The sequence below is a fragment of the Tympanuchus pallidicinctus genome, unplaced genomic scaffold (assembly GCF_026119805.1).
Source record: "Tympanuchus pallidicinctus isolate F22 unplaced genomic scaffold, pur_lepc_1.0 scaffold4, whole genome shotgun sequence".
In the NCBI taxonomy this organism is placed as follows: Eukaryota; Metazoa; Chordata; class Aves; order Galliformes; family Phasianidae; genus Tympanuchus; species Tympanuchus pallidicinctus.
Window position 1 is genome coordinate 14,533,306 of NW_026294758.1, and position 15,653 is coordinate 14,548,958.

General features: G+C 42.1%; 1 protein-coding gene across 1 annotated transcript in view; it reads left to right on the forward strand.

Moving 5' to 3' along the window:
- The first annotated feature begins 2,474 nt into the window (after positions 1-2,474).
- RASA1 (RAS p21 protein activator 1) overlaps positions 2,475-15,653 on the forward strand; it is a 59,823-nt gene continuing 46,644 nt past the window's right edge. The window contains exon 1 of the mRNA XM_052700513.1: positions 2,475-2,869. Within this exon, the coding sequence (XP_052556473.1) occupies positions 2,490-2,869 (380 nt within the window). The 5' untranslated portion in view covers positions 2,475-2,489. The remainder of the gene's footprint in view (positions 2,870-15,653) is intronic.

A 15,653-nucleotide genomic window follows, 5' to 3' on the forward strand; every position in this document is an offset into this window, starting at 1 on the left:
AACAGTTTTCAATTTCTTTTTTTTTTAAAGCTAGTTAATTCTTTGTCAGGTGTCTGTGTGAAATAACAACTTTACTGATGAAGGAAGTGTAACCTCGTAGAAATTATTTACCCAAGGCCATGCAATGAATAGGGAATGAAAACTCCTGAGTTCTTAATCATATATTCACCTAACTGGAACATGCCACCACTGTCACCATGTTTATGGTGCACACTATCGTATAAGTCCCCGTCGTGTATGCTTTTCAAAGGAGGTTTGGTAGTACTGTCAGGGGATATCACCAATTATTGGTGATATCCAATATGGCAGCATTTATCATATGCAACAATGTGTAAGAGTCACTTTTGGCTTTCCTTCTGACTACTCTTTAGATTAGAACAGAAAAACTCTATTATTGAAATTCTAATATTTCAGTAGTAGACCGAGACTCAGAGACACCACACCCAGCAGCCGGCAAAGAACAAAACTGCCTGTATTCTCAGATTTGCCATCCTGCAAACCTGCTCTGGGCCATATGCAAACACACTCCTCAGAAAACCTAGTCCAGCATCATCCACAGCAGGACATTTATACCTCAGCTTTTATACCTAGACATTTATACCTAAGTTTATACCACTACAACATTTATACCTAAGCTTTTGTGAAAGCAGAACTGTAAATGTACAAGTACTAAGGAAAGTGTTGTTACACTTGTCCTTCACCCAAACATTTTCCTTTAAATAAAGCCTCATCAAAGCCTGGAATTCAACTTGAAAGCCTTTAAAAAAGAGGAAACGCAAGGGGTGTGTGTTACGTGGGACAGATGACTTAGTTGGCAAAGTGGAAAGAAGCAGTGTGTGAGGGGCAGGGATGCAACAACTTGGACAACCTCACAAGAAATTCCTTTTCTGTGGAATCTTTGCCACATTTAGAACTGCTCTCCCCAGATTAAATCTCTTGAAGGAGTGCTGCAGTTACATTACTTCTATGCTGCAGGAAATTCCTAGCACAAATATCCTGGTCTCCATCCTCATATGTACATGCTGTCATCCTTTAAGGCACTTAGAAAAGCCTGCCTACTCAAGGCAATCTTATAAATATTTACACTGCACCTCTATGTTTAGGAATATCACTTTTACAAGACTGTGCTAAAATCATTTAATTTAAAAACCTGTAAGTGAAAGCAAACAGCAGTAAACAGAAGTCCACGGAGCCTGGGTGTGGGTTGCAAGACAACTTAGAGTTACATATATGATCGAAATATGGCAATACAGAAATCAAGACTGTAAGAGATGGCTGCTGAGACTGTAACTTCTTTAACAGAACAGCAGGGTATGAATGTGCAGCGATTCTGTGAGCTGAGGGACACAGCCTGCGTCCGCTCTGAAGCCGGGCAGCAGCCCAGCACAGTCCCACGAGTACTCGCAGCGTTGCAGGTTCTGGAAGCAGATTCTGCCTTCGGAAGGCAAGATACGAAGGTTCATTTCGGTAGATAAAAGGAGGTTGGCTGCAGGGCGGTGGAAGCGGGAGTAGGAGTTTGTTTTAGTGGCCTCGGGAGAAATTCACTTAATTCTTTTGGTAACATAAGGCTTTGAAAACCTGAATGTTTAGATGCCTTCTGAGAACTGTTGAGAGGCAAGTGTCAACGTGCTGCTATTTGCCAGCTCTTTTATTACTGAGAAAGAAGAAGAAAAAAAAAGCGATAACAAGAAACAAAAAGTATCTCCACGGTATATTGTCCGCCTGTAACACAGCGCCCATAGAGCACGAGGTTCTTTCCTACCCGCTCAGCTTGACGCTCACGTAGCAGAGCCACGCGCAGTCCTGCGACAGCCTCGCTAACGGTGGAACGCCGCACGGGCTCCGCACGCTCCGAGCGCACCGTCCCCGCAAGCCCCCTGCCGTGCCCCCGTGCCACCTGCCGCTTTTCCTCGCTTTTATCTCCTACAGCTTTTTCTACTTCTTTCCTTCAAACGGAAGGTCGGCCACCGGTCGCTCGAACCGCCGCCCCGTCCCACCGCATCAGCGCGGGGCGGGCCGCAGGGCCGCTCCTAAACCGCATTTTCCTCTCCCACGCGGCGCCGACGCTCCCCCTTCTTTACGCACCCTGCTCCGCGCACGCGCCCGTACGGATGAGGCGGGGCAGAGGCGCGCATGCGCGACCCGTCCCCCCGTTCTCCCTCCCTCCGCCGCCCTTCTTACTCCCCTCCCCCCCACACTCGCGGGCACACGGGGGCGGGGAGAGCGCGCGGGGCGGCGGAGCCGCTCCCCTGGCGGCCGGCGGGGCCGAGGCAGCCGCGCCGGGGCCCTGCGGAGCCGCCGTGAGCGCGCAGCCCCCGCCCAGCCGGGTATTGTTCGCGGCCCGTCTCCGCCAGGAGAGTTTTGCCCTCGTCCCGGCTCCGTTCCCCGCCGGGGCGGGGCGGGCCGGGGCCCCTTTGTCGCCACCTTCCCGGCGTGCGGCGGCGGTCGGGCGGGCGAGCGGCGGAGGGGAGGGGGGGGCGAGGCTCAACATGATGGCGGCCGAGGCCGGGGCCGAGGACGGCGGTTCGGTCTCCTCGACCGGGACGGCGGCCGCCGCAGAGCCGGGGCACTGCCGCGGCAAAGCGCCGGGGCCGCAGGGCCCCTTCCCGCCCGGCTCCGGATCCGGCGGGGACAGCCCGGGCGCCGGCCCAGCTCTGTGCTCGGAGCTGGGGCTGCTGGCGCTCGGCTCGGCCGGAGCCCCGCCGCCGCCCGGCGAGCCGGGCGCCTCCGCCTTCCCCCCGCTGCCGCCGCCGCCGCCCCTGCCCCCGGCCGGCGGGCTGGCGGCCGTGGACGAGGGCGACTCGCTGGACGGGCCGGAGTACGAGGAGGAGGAGGTGGCCATCCCGCTGAACGCGCCCCCCACCAACCAGTAAGTACCGCGCCCCTCCGCCGCACCGCGCGGCCCCCCCCGGTTCCGCTCCCGGAGCGCAGGAAGAGCGCGGCTCCGCGCAGCGCCGCGTGTCCGTGCGGCGGGGGGAGGCTGGGGGCGCCTCCCGGAGCGCCTCGGGACCGCGTCGGTAACTTTGTAACAGGCGGAGATCTTGCTATGGTGCAAAGCAGGGCTTTCTTCGCGTTATCCTTCTGCATTCCGTTGTTTATAACTTTATTAAAAAAAAAAAAAAAAGCGAGCAACAGAACTTTTCCTATATCGTACAGGAATAAAACGGAGTTTGCACGCACGTGTTTGCCTTCGTGGAGCAGGGAGTATGAGGCTTGCTCGCTCGCTCTGGAACAACGCGGGTTTAGAATGAGTAGGATTCTTCCTCTGCTTTAAAATAGTGGGCGGGCTGTTCTTATAGAATAGTGCCTGACTTTGCTGTTCAGCCTGTTTAAAGCAAGACTGTTTTCAGTTTGTCTATATGCAGACAGGAGGCATTGGTGAAAAAAAATCTCACAAACCTCCTGCTGGATTTCATTCTCTTATCTCTCTGTTAAAGTGAATGGAAGTCCTGCGGTGCTGGTAACAGAATTTTGCAATTCGAGTAGAGCAGTTCTGAATTTATATCGTGTAGAAAATGTAGGATGAGATAATGCTGTGTGGAGCTTGTTTAATTAATGAGTGTTCCATGCACAACCTTTGGATTGAAGTATAGGAAGTCTGCAGGTTTGTGTGAAGCACTGCAAGACATGTTTCAGTAAGGAAAACAGTCCTCTGAGGGGGTGTCTGGTTATTTAAAAAATGAAGTTGCTTCAAAAGCTCCATTGGTTGCACCAAATAGTCTGGAAATGTGTTGTTCCTGGAGTTTCAGGGGATAGTAGATAACATTAGGCTTCGAGGTACTGAAACAGTTGGACTAGATGATTGCTGTGGGCTTTTCCAACCTTAATGAGTCTGTGATTCTGTGAAACCAAGAGGCTGGGCAGATATTTTCGAGGCATGGATCAGAAGGACAACCTGAAAGGCCATCTGAACTTGGATTCTTTGTTGCATTCTTTCCTAATTCCACTAACAGAGACTTCTGCGCTATTGTTGTATTTCCATGGCTTCAGAAGCCACTGAAGTCATCAGTAGGACAGAAAAGTGTACTATTATGGATCCTTTTTAAATTCATCTCTCACTTTGACGGTCTTCCTAGTAATCTGCTGATTTCTTGACTTTTTCTGTGGAAGTTTGGTAACATAAGACCTTGTTTTGTGTAGACAGCGTTTGAACAGTCTTTGACTGGCATCACTAATGAGCTGGAAATATGATCAGGCAGTTCTGACAAAGGATCAGGAGGGAAATAGAGGCACGTGAATGTGAAATCGCTTCTTCAGAATTGTCTTGTCAAATCACTGGAATGGACAGTTCTCTGCTTCTGTTTTTCTCTCTGGAAGATCAGTCTGCTTTTTTTCCCCATTAGATTCAGTTATGTTAGTCAGAGATAGTGCAGTCTTTTTTGGAAGTGTCTTTAGGAAATGGGGTGATGGATTATAAATGACCACCTGTTTGGTCCTAAATACCTTAGGACATCCATAGATAGGAGCGGAACTCGCTGTCAGAGCATTGTCCTATGACTCAAGTGCTGGAGCAATGTCTGTCTTTAGGAGTTTTGACAAGTGTGTGCTGAGGGGAAGGGGAAGGCTGCACAGGCCCCAGTTTGCTCTGGTTAACAGTACCTTATTCAGACAAAAGGGAGACGGAAGGCTTTGCAGAACCGGAGCGTAACTCTTGAGTTGAGCTTTCTACTCCTGAAGAATCCTTCATTAAAAAAAAATCCAACAAATGAAGAATTTTGGAAGATTTATTCATACCTCCTACCTCCATGTTCTTAACAGCTTTTTCTTTGTCACATAACCCTTGGTGTGTGACTTTTCAGTAAAAAATTGATTGAATAGAACTGCATTCTCATTCATCTCATCTATGGTGTCAGTTTTCATCGTTTGTATTTAAGTCATTCAGATTGGCCATATGCTGATAGCAAATCACATCCTCTCAGTCCTGCTGTTTTATTTTGGAAGGGCCCTTTCTTTCTAGACGTACCATCTGCTACTATGGAATTAAACTCCTGATTTATTACCAAAACAAAGATCAATATTATCTATAATCTTATACAGGAAAAGGTCTGGTATAAGTCTTTAGGAACAATAATTGAATTTATAGTTAAGATTAAATTTGTCCAGTTGGATATGATTACAAAACTGCTGTTCCATTTGTTTAAATGTGACTGCCAGCTCCACCCTTTCCCACTTCCTCCTAATTCATTCAGTTTTTATGGGAGGCATACATGATCGGCTTGATGGATAATTCTGGGACTTTGTTTTGTTTCTTTGTCTTATTTGCTTATAAATAATGTGTTTGCACCTCAGAAAATTGAAACTGCTCTTCCCTTTTGGCTTTGCTTTATGTGACATTATCTCTTGTACAAGAATGAAAAGAGATTTTATTTCACAACAGTCAAACTCACTGGGCTTCTTTGCCTTCCCTTGGCATGCATCGCATTTCAGGATTTACTGAATTGCTGGTTACTGACTCTATACAAAATAATCTGGTAAAAGCTGCTGCTGGTATTTCCTAGTTGTACTGCAGTCTGAAGTTGGACTTTTATGCATGAAATTAAACAAATCTTTTTGTAGAAACTTAAGCACAACTTTATAACCTTTCTATTTGCTGATTTGCTTTGCAAATTAAAAAAAGTATATCTGAGTGAATTCTCAGTTTACTAGTTTGTGACCATAGAGGTGTTATAAATGACATGCTTTTTTGTATGAGTAAGTTTCTAAGCACCATGTATGTGATATGCAGATTTTCACAGTAGCTAACCTGAAGAGATGAGAAGTAAAACAAATGCAAATTCTGCACTTCCCAACAGGATACTGTAAATACAGTTTGCTTGGAGCATCAGGATATGTTCATCTTTGATAGCAAGCACCTAGTAAATACACTTTCTTTCTTCTTTTCCACATGCTAAGGAAAAAGAGAACATGTCTTCTCTCAATATGTTTTCCTGGATTTTCCAGCATTAGGAGGACACTGTAGCATGTAACAGGTTCTCTGTAACCAAAAGCTCAAAATTTCCAGGTAGTGTTGTTACTCATCTTCTTTGATACTGAGCAAAGTTGACTCAGGACTTGTCTGTTCAGCATGCGTGTGTAGTTTTCCATTACTCTGGAGTGTAGCAAAGGCATTTTTATGTTGTAGTTTAATACTGGGTGGGAAGCACACAGGATGCTAAGGAATAAAATTGGCAATTCGGTGTTTTGTTCTTGGTTTTTTCTCAGCTTTTTTTCTCATTTGCTAAGCACAACTGACAGGTTGATGGAGGTCTGACCTGTTGTATGGGATTGACCTTCAATGCTACCTAATTTAGTAACCAACCAGCAATACGTGAAATAGGCTAGATGTTTGGATATTAGACTAAAAATCTTACTTGGCACGATTATTTGGAATGTCTGTTCTATTAAAGCAGCAGAAGCAGTTACTGGGTATTTCATCAAAATTTTCGTTTTCACATGGTGTTTTTTAAACAATATTAGCAGTTTTAAGCAGAAATCAGTTGAAATTGAAAGCTAACAACATTACAAAATGAAACAGGCTGTCAAAATACTATCTTTTTTTTTTTTAAAAAAAAAAAAAAAAACTTACCCAAAGCAGATATATTTTTAGTCAATGCTCTGTTCAAGCAATATAATAGTGAGATAAAGCTGAAAAGAGATGCGTAAGGAAACAGTAAACAAGCAAGGATTGCAGGAAATAATATTTTCATGTTCAAACGTAGAGTGAATTCCAGGTTCTTCAGGTAAGTTTGTCAAAGGTGGCAAGTCCAGAGTTGTGCAACGTTTGTTTATTTGGGTAACTAATACGAAAAGAACGTGGTTTTTGGAATCTTTGTGTTTTTGTGTATGAGGTTCCATTGCTGTTTAATGTTATTGTAGTTAGCAGCCCGATTTACTTCTTTCAAAAAAATGAGGTTTTTACCTTCTGTGGGGAGCAGGGATTGATAATTATCTGAGGTGGCTGAGTAGTGTGCTGAATTGGCCAATTATAAAATTGGTTTGAAAAAGTGTAGTTTTAGTTATGGTTAAATATGTGGTATAAGAAGTGCTGTCTTCCATGCTTGGTTAAGAGCAGCAGAGCAAAATTGCATGTAACCGTATGAAAGAAGCAAAGCAGTAAGTAAACTGATGTGATAGATATGTATACAAAAGGAAACTTTAGATGAGGAGAAACGCCAGTAGAACAGCACTTGATGCTGGTTTGATGAGCAATTTTCAGTATTTCTAGCTAATATGAGATGGTGTTGCTTCGTCTGCAGATTGAATGTTCCCTTATACTTTAATTTGTTTGAATTTTGTCATATATCAATTTCCAGAATATTAGTGTGAGACCGACTGACTTTGTCTCTGGCCTGACCTTCTGAGAAATACAACACTGTGCTATGTTCCTTTGCCTTTTGTTATTTTCATATTTTGTAGAGGGGCAGTGGGGAGAAGCACGAATTTACCAGCATGGGTTTGGGTCTCTTCAAATGTGGATCCTGTCCATTGTTTCCATATTTCTGCATTAGTTTTTCACTTCACCCCTTATCTTTCTTCCTCCTTTATTAAAACTAAACCAAGAAATCTTGGAATTTATTTCACTAGTGGATATAATAGAAGGCATCATGTTTGAATGTGGTCCCTGTGCTTCATAGAAGTGTTCCAGTGGAACAATTCTGTCTTCCTCTGCCTTTCTTCAAATTATGCTCAGCACCAGTGAAATGTTAGTGTTATTCAAATGCTTGTCAGGTTCCCTCTCCTGTTTTATATGTATGCAGGCAGCCTTTACTATTCTTTACCTTTTGCATAAAACATCTGGTCTTTCCATCCAGAGTGGAAGAAAAGTTTGTTTTCACTTTATTCTGTCTTTTTGTTGTGTTTTGTGTTGAAGGCAATGGATAGCGGTCTGCTGAGGAGAATATTGAACTTAACCAACCAGATTGCCTTCTACAGTGAGATCCTTGGCTTGGTGCGTGCTGGAGGATTAGTGAATGTTGTTCACCTCGTCTTCAGTACGGCTTTTATCACTGTCTCCTGTAGTATATAGCAAATAAGTTAACAGCACGCAGGTTAGGTAAGTGGACGTGCGGTGGGTTGAAAAGCCGACTTAGAAGTTGGGCCAAAGGGTCTTGGTGGTCAGTGACATGAAATGAAGTTGGAGGCAGGTGTTCCTCAGATCGTACCCTTGAGCCCATAGTGTTAGCGTGGTTATTGATCACAGTGATGGGACAGAGTGCACCCTCAGAAAGTTCACAAACAGCGACAGAACCAAGAGGTTGATGTAGCTGGTGGGTGAGGTAAAGTGGTGTGGGATCTCTTGAAGCTCAGCAGAGGAAATGCAGAACTGTCCCTTACAAGAGCTAGCACCAGTACGTGCAGGGGAGTGTCTGGGTGGAAAGCGGCTCTTCACAGCTGTGTCAGGACCAAGTGGTTCTGACAGACAAGCAAAAAAGAGTAGCAAAAAGAGAGTTATCAGTGGTGTCTCAGGTGACATTACAAAGACCTGTGTCCGTGGGTCTGGGGAGGTAGTCTTCCTCTCTGTTTGATGTTGCTGAGGCACATCTCAGGTGTTGTGCTGGTCTCCCTGTAGAAGAGAGAGACAGATGTGAGGGAACAAGTTCATTGCAGGACCACGAAGATAAGGGCTCGGACTGTTTTGCCTGGAGAACAGATTCAAGAAGACCTTATCCATCTTACACATGATGGGAGGGAGCAAAGATAAGGCAGCCAAGTTCTCCTCCTTGGTGCCTACTGATAGGACAGGAGAATGTAGGAAAAAAATTAAAAACTTGAAATTACTCTTGAATACAGAAAAAAACCCCAATATTTATTTGTTTAACTTTGGTGGTAGTCAGAATGCTCAACAGGCTGCCCTTAGGGATTATGAAGTCTCTATCCTTGAAAATGCTTGTAACCAGGTCCAGCACAGGACCACCAAGGTAATGGTTTGGATCATTTTGCCTGCGTAAGAGGCTAAAGGGGATGTTACTCATCTTGTAGGTGGTGGGAGGGAGCTAAGATAAGAGAACAAAGCTCTTCTCCTTGCTACCTAGAGACAAGAAAGAAGATAGAAAAAAAAAAAACTTGAAATTACACTTGAATACAGAAAACAAGTTTATTTTTGTTTGTTTAACTTTGGTGTTAGAGTACTTCAACAGGCTGCCTTAGAGATCATTAAGTCTATCATTGGAGATGCATGTAACCTGTAAACTGTGGCTCTGAGCAGCCTGCTGTATATGATCTGCTTCAAGAACTGGGTGGAAGTACAGGCAAGCAATCCCCAATAGCTGTTTCATAATGATGGTCTAAATGATTCTATGATTCTATGTAAATGTGCTGATTATATAGTTGAAGATGACTGTTATGATGCCTCTTTGCTTGAAGTACTCTGGAATCACCTGAGTGACATCAGCTAATAGCAAAGGCTTTAAAGTGCAAGAAATCCTTAGGAGAATAAATAACACTTCAATATTTTTTATGTTGACAAATCTAATTTTTACTGTAAAAGCTCAGGAATTTGCTTTTTAAATAAATTCTAGGATAGTTCATAGTGCTGCTTAATTATGTAATCAGTTTGCTTTCGTATGTAACTTTTCCTTTTAAGTTATCGTTTTATTACTTTAATAGGTGTACTTTAAAGGTTGTGTAGAAACCACTGTTGGTAAATGAACGTGAAGGCTCTAGGCACATTTTAGAGGAGGAGGAAGACAAGAGCAGAGTGACGACGGAGGACAGGCAGAGATAAAACACTATAGGCTGATGGCAGCCCTTATTGCCTATTCCCTTCTGCTGCTCAGTGAGAGGAGGTAGGAGTAGTTGGGTAGGAGGAAGGTAGTTTAGCTTGCTCTTAGTTCTCACTGCCCCAATCTGTTAGCAGTAGGCAATAAATTGTATTAATCTTCCTATATTGAGGCTGTTTTACATGTGATGGTAGTTAGGTGAGTGAGCTCTCTGTTCGTGTCTCAACCCATGAGCATCTTTATCATTTCGTTTTCTCCAGCTGTGGAGTACAAGAGCAGCATTGTGGTGAGGAGCCACTGGTAATGAAAGCACCAGTAGTAATCAAGCGCCTCCTCCTCCTGCCCTTCCCCCCAAAAGAGTGATTTCTCATCTTCAAGTTTCAGTTTGTTTGGGTTTTTTTTAGGGTTTTCATTTTTGTTGAATTGAAACAGTAGTACTCAACCATCCTCAAGTGATAGCTGTTTTTATTTGTTTGTAAGTGTAAACTTTCCTTGCATTGGAATATACATACTAATGTAGAAAAATTTTAGTTGCATGTATTTGAACAAGATGACTTTGCAAGTACATGGGGGTATTTGCAATGCCATGATTTTCTGTTACTGCCATTGCCCCAGCAGGAGTGTTTATATTATTTCTCTCATCCTTAGCTATTGGAGATACTTGCACAGAAGTTCTTTCTGTGAACTTTCCCTTGTAGAGTACACTGCTTTCTTTCATGAGGTAGTTTCAAGAAGCCGTGGGGGTTTAGTCAGTCTTTGATAATCAGCTCAAGAATCATATAATTTTGTGAGGATTTATTTTTTTTTTTTTTCTTTTCCTAAAATATTTGGTCTATTATTGTTTTGAGTCCACCTGTTTCCTGTGAAATTAAGCATACATATAAATGCTGACCCACATGTACTACACACAAAAGGATATTCTGTCTGTGGCTTGCTGGGTTTTGTATGCTTATTTTATATATGAACTGCATCAGGCTTTTGTGTATGAAATTTAAGAACAAAAGTAAATCTGCTCATTTTGTACATCTCCCTCTGTTAATGAGTAACAATGGAGGCCTTACAGCATTTGTATTTAGATATTTTGTTAATCTGGAACACTGTGACTTACAAACATTAACTTGTTCAAACCACAGCTATTTCTCAGTACCTTTTCCCTAGATCTTTTCTTTGAGAGATTTTTGTTCATTTTAAGAATCTGCAGAGATTTTTTTGTTATTTTTACTGTTTCAAAGATATACATGGGAAATACCTTAATTCTTCCAAAACATCACAAAGCCTCTGCAGTAATTGTTCTGTAATTCAATTTTAAAAACAGGTTCTGTCTTTGCTCTACACATGGTTTTATTGATGTCATAACTGTTAGGGTCAATGGTTGAATGAATTGTATGCAATTGAGTATATTCTCTTGTTATCTCTATTGTGTGTGGGAAGCATTGGACATCTTTTACTTTATGTATTGTTCCTAGCTTGAAAGTCTGGAGCTGCCAGGATTCTCTCCTTAGAGGAGCAATTCTCCATGGGCAAGAAGCAAAGAAACGTTCTAGCATGCAAGAATGAAGCACAGAACAAAAAGCTCTGCTTGATTCCTTTGGGTTTTAACCCAGTTGTACCACTGACCAGGAGGTGAAAGCCAAGCTTTGGCACTAAGAAGCAAAAATTTGTTTCAGTTAGTGATGATTGAGCAAATCTGGCATAGCTGGCAGAAAATAAAAAGACAAGGGGAATGTCCAAGATGGGATGCAGGAGAGGATAAGGTGCAGGGAGAAGGAAAGTTAAGGAGCTAATGATGCATTTCATGGAGTTATCAGCAGTAAAGATTCTTATTATCCTAGAAATTAATCAGTTGTTGTCAAAGAATATCTTTTGATTTCCATAACAATATTGGCGTTGTTTCTGTAATAGCACTGCTCTTAGTTTAAATAGATAAAGAACTTTCTTTGACTAGAAAGTGTTAGTGGGAAGTGTGTGAAGATGAGTAACTTTTAAAAATGAGAAACTACTTGCTAAAAACTGTATTGAGTTCCTGAATTCACATCTGAACTGACATTTTACTAAGAAAACGCAAGTTGTTTTTTGGTGTCTTTAGTTGTATTTCATTTGTTTATAAGTTGCTTTTGCAAAAAAGAAATAGCAGACAGTGTTCTTCTTAGCAAGTAGGTACTAGGTAGGGTTGGAAATGCGCCTTTGCTTGCGTTGTGTACTGTTGTGCTGCTGTCACATCTCTGTTCTAATAATAGTATGCTGTTCATAAGCTGTTTATCCCTAAAGTACTAAAACTTATGGAACTTCACTTGTCTTAATGAAGTTGTGTAGATTATTGCTTTTTGAATGTAAGCCTGCTTCATTTTTTTCAGCTTGGGTTAGTCTTTGTATTGAGATGTACTGATTTTTGTTGGGGCTGTTTTTTTCCCAAGTCCACAGTTGGTATATCTTTTGCTGAAAGGGTTTTAGTGGTTTTTGGGGGGTATGTGCGAGTCCTAGCGTGGGACTCATATCTGTTGCTTGGTTCCTAGTCTTCAAGTGCAGCATGGCTCTGGTTTCTATCAAGCGTTTCTAAGGGGTTTTGGAACAGTAAAAAGATATCAGCATATTTATTCTTAATCAGGTTTACTTGCACTCTGCCTCTGTACAAAAATGTGTGAGTATGTGAAAGGTATTAACAACCCTTACTTAACCTACAGTAGTACTGAACATTCCAATTTCATCCATTTCACTGGACAAAGAACACCTGCGTAGCTTCAGGTTAGTTTCTTCTTCCAGTATTTTGCAGATGCAGCCAGTGTAGCAAATGATCCATGTTTGTAGAGCTTTCTCAGGCAGGAAGTTTTTTTGCACTGCTGAGAACTGCAAAGACCCTGTCAAAAACTGCTGACTATGGAATGATAGACTTAGCAGGACAGAATTTGTCAGCGAATTTACAAAGATCTGAGTGGAACTGCTTGGTCTTTGCAAATAGAATACATAAAGGATGTAGTGTAGCTTTACATAGAATGCAGCTTTATGAATCCGATAGATGAAGGATAAGGTGTTAAGGGGCAGCATTGGAATGAAAATGGTAGCACTGAGAATATGCTTCAAACTGAGGAACTGGCAAATTTGAAAGGAGACAGACAGTGGATTTGAATGTCAGGTCTGCCATCGTTTATTACCAAGAATGGAAAGTTTGAGAGGGAATGGCTTGTATTAACAGAACGATAAGAAATAACAGCACAGGGTATCTTGCTGGTTTTGATTTCGTGTGTCCGTGAGACTGCTCAAGATAAGATTGCTGTGCCATTTTAAACTTTTTTGAAGGATTTTCCTAGTCTAAGGTAATCATATCTTTGCTCTCTTTTGCTTTATGAAGGGAGCACAGTTTGTGTGGTCTCTGAAGGGAAAGAAAGTACTGAACCATTGACTGTGTGTTGTTAAGAAGGGAGCTCTGACCACATCTCTTAGCAATTCTCTGTTTCTTTTGGATTTTGTTTTTAGCAGCAAGGTGTGTGATCATCTTTAGCAGCAAGGCTAAGATGAGCTTTGAGTGAAGTGGATACAGCATTTGATGATGGATTTTTCCTCTGTGCTGTAATATGTTTCTAAGTAGTAGGAGGGAGATCTCCACTTATTATCTGTATCCTCATTTCTACTGAATTGCGAAAATTACTTTTGCAGTCCTTTAGTGCTTTTTCCTGCTTTGCCCTCTTCCTGGTCTACATTGTCTCCAAGTTAAGACTGCTGCATGCTGCAACAGCAAGATGCTTGAATAGAACAACAAATCCTCATTTGCTTTTCTTGCACTTAAAAAGGAAACATGCAAATAAAAGTACTTGTTTAAACAATGTGACATGCTTCCACACACAGTAGCAGCTGCCTCCTTCCAGATGGCAACTCCACCATCTGCTTTGCAGCCTGTCCCTCTTTAATGGACTTAGTAGCACGTCTGTGGGGCCAGAAGTCCTGTTACTGTACCACGAGCTTCTTTAGGGATATGATGTGATCAGATTTCTGCTCCCAGAAGGAAGTGTTCGCTAGATTTGATAGGACAGGTATGACTGGGTTTCTGCTGCCCTGCTTCTTCTGTGTTATGTGGAGAACCACTGGGCTCCTCTTCTGCTGACCAGAGGTACCAGTGCTGGCTCCTCTGCTGTGGCTGCACTGCCAGCAGCATTCTCCTGGGTCGCTACATGGTGCGTGTGTCTTCATAGAAGCTGCTTGTGATGATGCAGTGTTTTCTTTGTTTGCTTGCAGTAACTAAGATTATGGTACACAGGGTTGAAGTTATGAATATTCTGCTTCTGATTTAAACTAACAGATGGAAGTATTTTCTTGCACAGCATCAGACTAGTTTCTGAAACAAGGAAGTCTGTAATTGATACTCTTAGAATTAAAATAAAGGTCACGGTGTGAGTAATAAGTTTGTTACAGCAGTGCCTAAACAGCTGGTCATGGAAACAACAACTGAGATTATGATCCAAAGCTGGTAAGACATTCTGTAGTTGAATCGTTCCGTAACCTTCTGTGACAAGACTACTCATGTTTTTTCATACCTTAAAACATCTAAAGTATCAAATCACTGCTGTTCGATTCTGTGCTGTTTAATAATGTTAACTTAAAAACCAAGAAAAGAGTATTATTAACATATAAATATCTAGAAAGCTAATGTAAAAAATAAGTGTTCCTAGGTAGGATTAGACAAGAAAACAGAAGTGACTAGCAATGATAGGGGTATCGCTTTTGGCAGCGATAAAGGATATACATCCAAACAGCAATGAGTTACTGTTGTGAGTGCTCAAGCAATAAGAGTCTCAGCCAGGGGAGCAACATTCTGTTCAGGAACAGCTGCACAGTTGTTTGCATTTGACACCCTCCTATCCAAACCTTAATTTCTTTAATGAATCTTGTCTTATACTGTAGGTAGGACTCAGTTTTATTCCTGTGAATGGGCTGTGTTTCTTCCAGCTACATGTACATTACACTATGCTGAAAATGCTGAAGTTGTGACAGTTCTAGTTCTGTAGAGCCTTCTAAGAGGCAAAAGTATGTTTCAGTAGTGCATTTTGGAGAAACTGAACTCAAGCTTGCTGGAGATACTTGATTGAGGAAGAAAGTCAGAGGACATGGCCTGTCCTTCAGATTGTCTATACTCTTTATTCTCTGAAACTGCAATGATTAGGACTGGTTGCACAGTTAAAGTTATTTGTTTTTTTGTTTTTTTTTTTTTCTTCCAGATAGCATTGTGTGTTGGGTGGGTGTTCCTTTGTAACACCATGAATTATGATATTTTTCACTAGTATGAATTTGTGCTCATCACACTAGTTAGTGTTGAAAGAAAAATTGATCTGTGGATGTATTTCAAAACAAAAACAAAAAACCCACAACAAAGCCAATCTATGGCAAAAATGCAGTTGCTTCCCAGCAAGCATTTTGCTTACTGTCATGGTGTCACAGAAGCTTGTACTTCAGTCTGTATCCTGTTTTCTGAAGATGTGTGCTATCTGCAGAGGCTTCCTGAGGATATCACTTGAGCTGTTTTCTGTTATCACTGCTGTGTATAGACTGCTCTACTGGCACTTGTGTGTTACCTTCAGTTGTAAGTTAAATGCAGGGCAACAGCTGCAAGGGCGTCCTCTTTGTTCAGAGCTTCTGGTCTTAACGCGTTAGCATCCAGGTTAGTAGTGACCATTATTGTGAGAAATCTCAAAAAGGTGAGCACTTAATTGGCGAGTACTCCTGTGTTTTTTTTATCTAATATGTTTGTTGTTCTTCCTATTTGCACTCCATATTACTGACATCATCCAGATTTTGAAAATGTGCCTTAAGTTTGGCATCAAAGATAATGTCTCTCAATGAAGCTATGATTATTTTTCTTAAGTGGGTGATAAGTAGGAACAAATAAAAGCTGAGTGAGCTCATTGTTAGTTTAAAATAGACTTCACGGAATGTTGGATTCAAATAATTTCTTGATCAGGAAAGTTT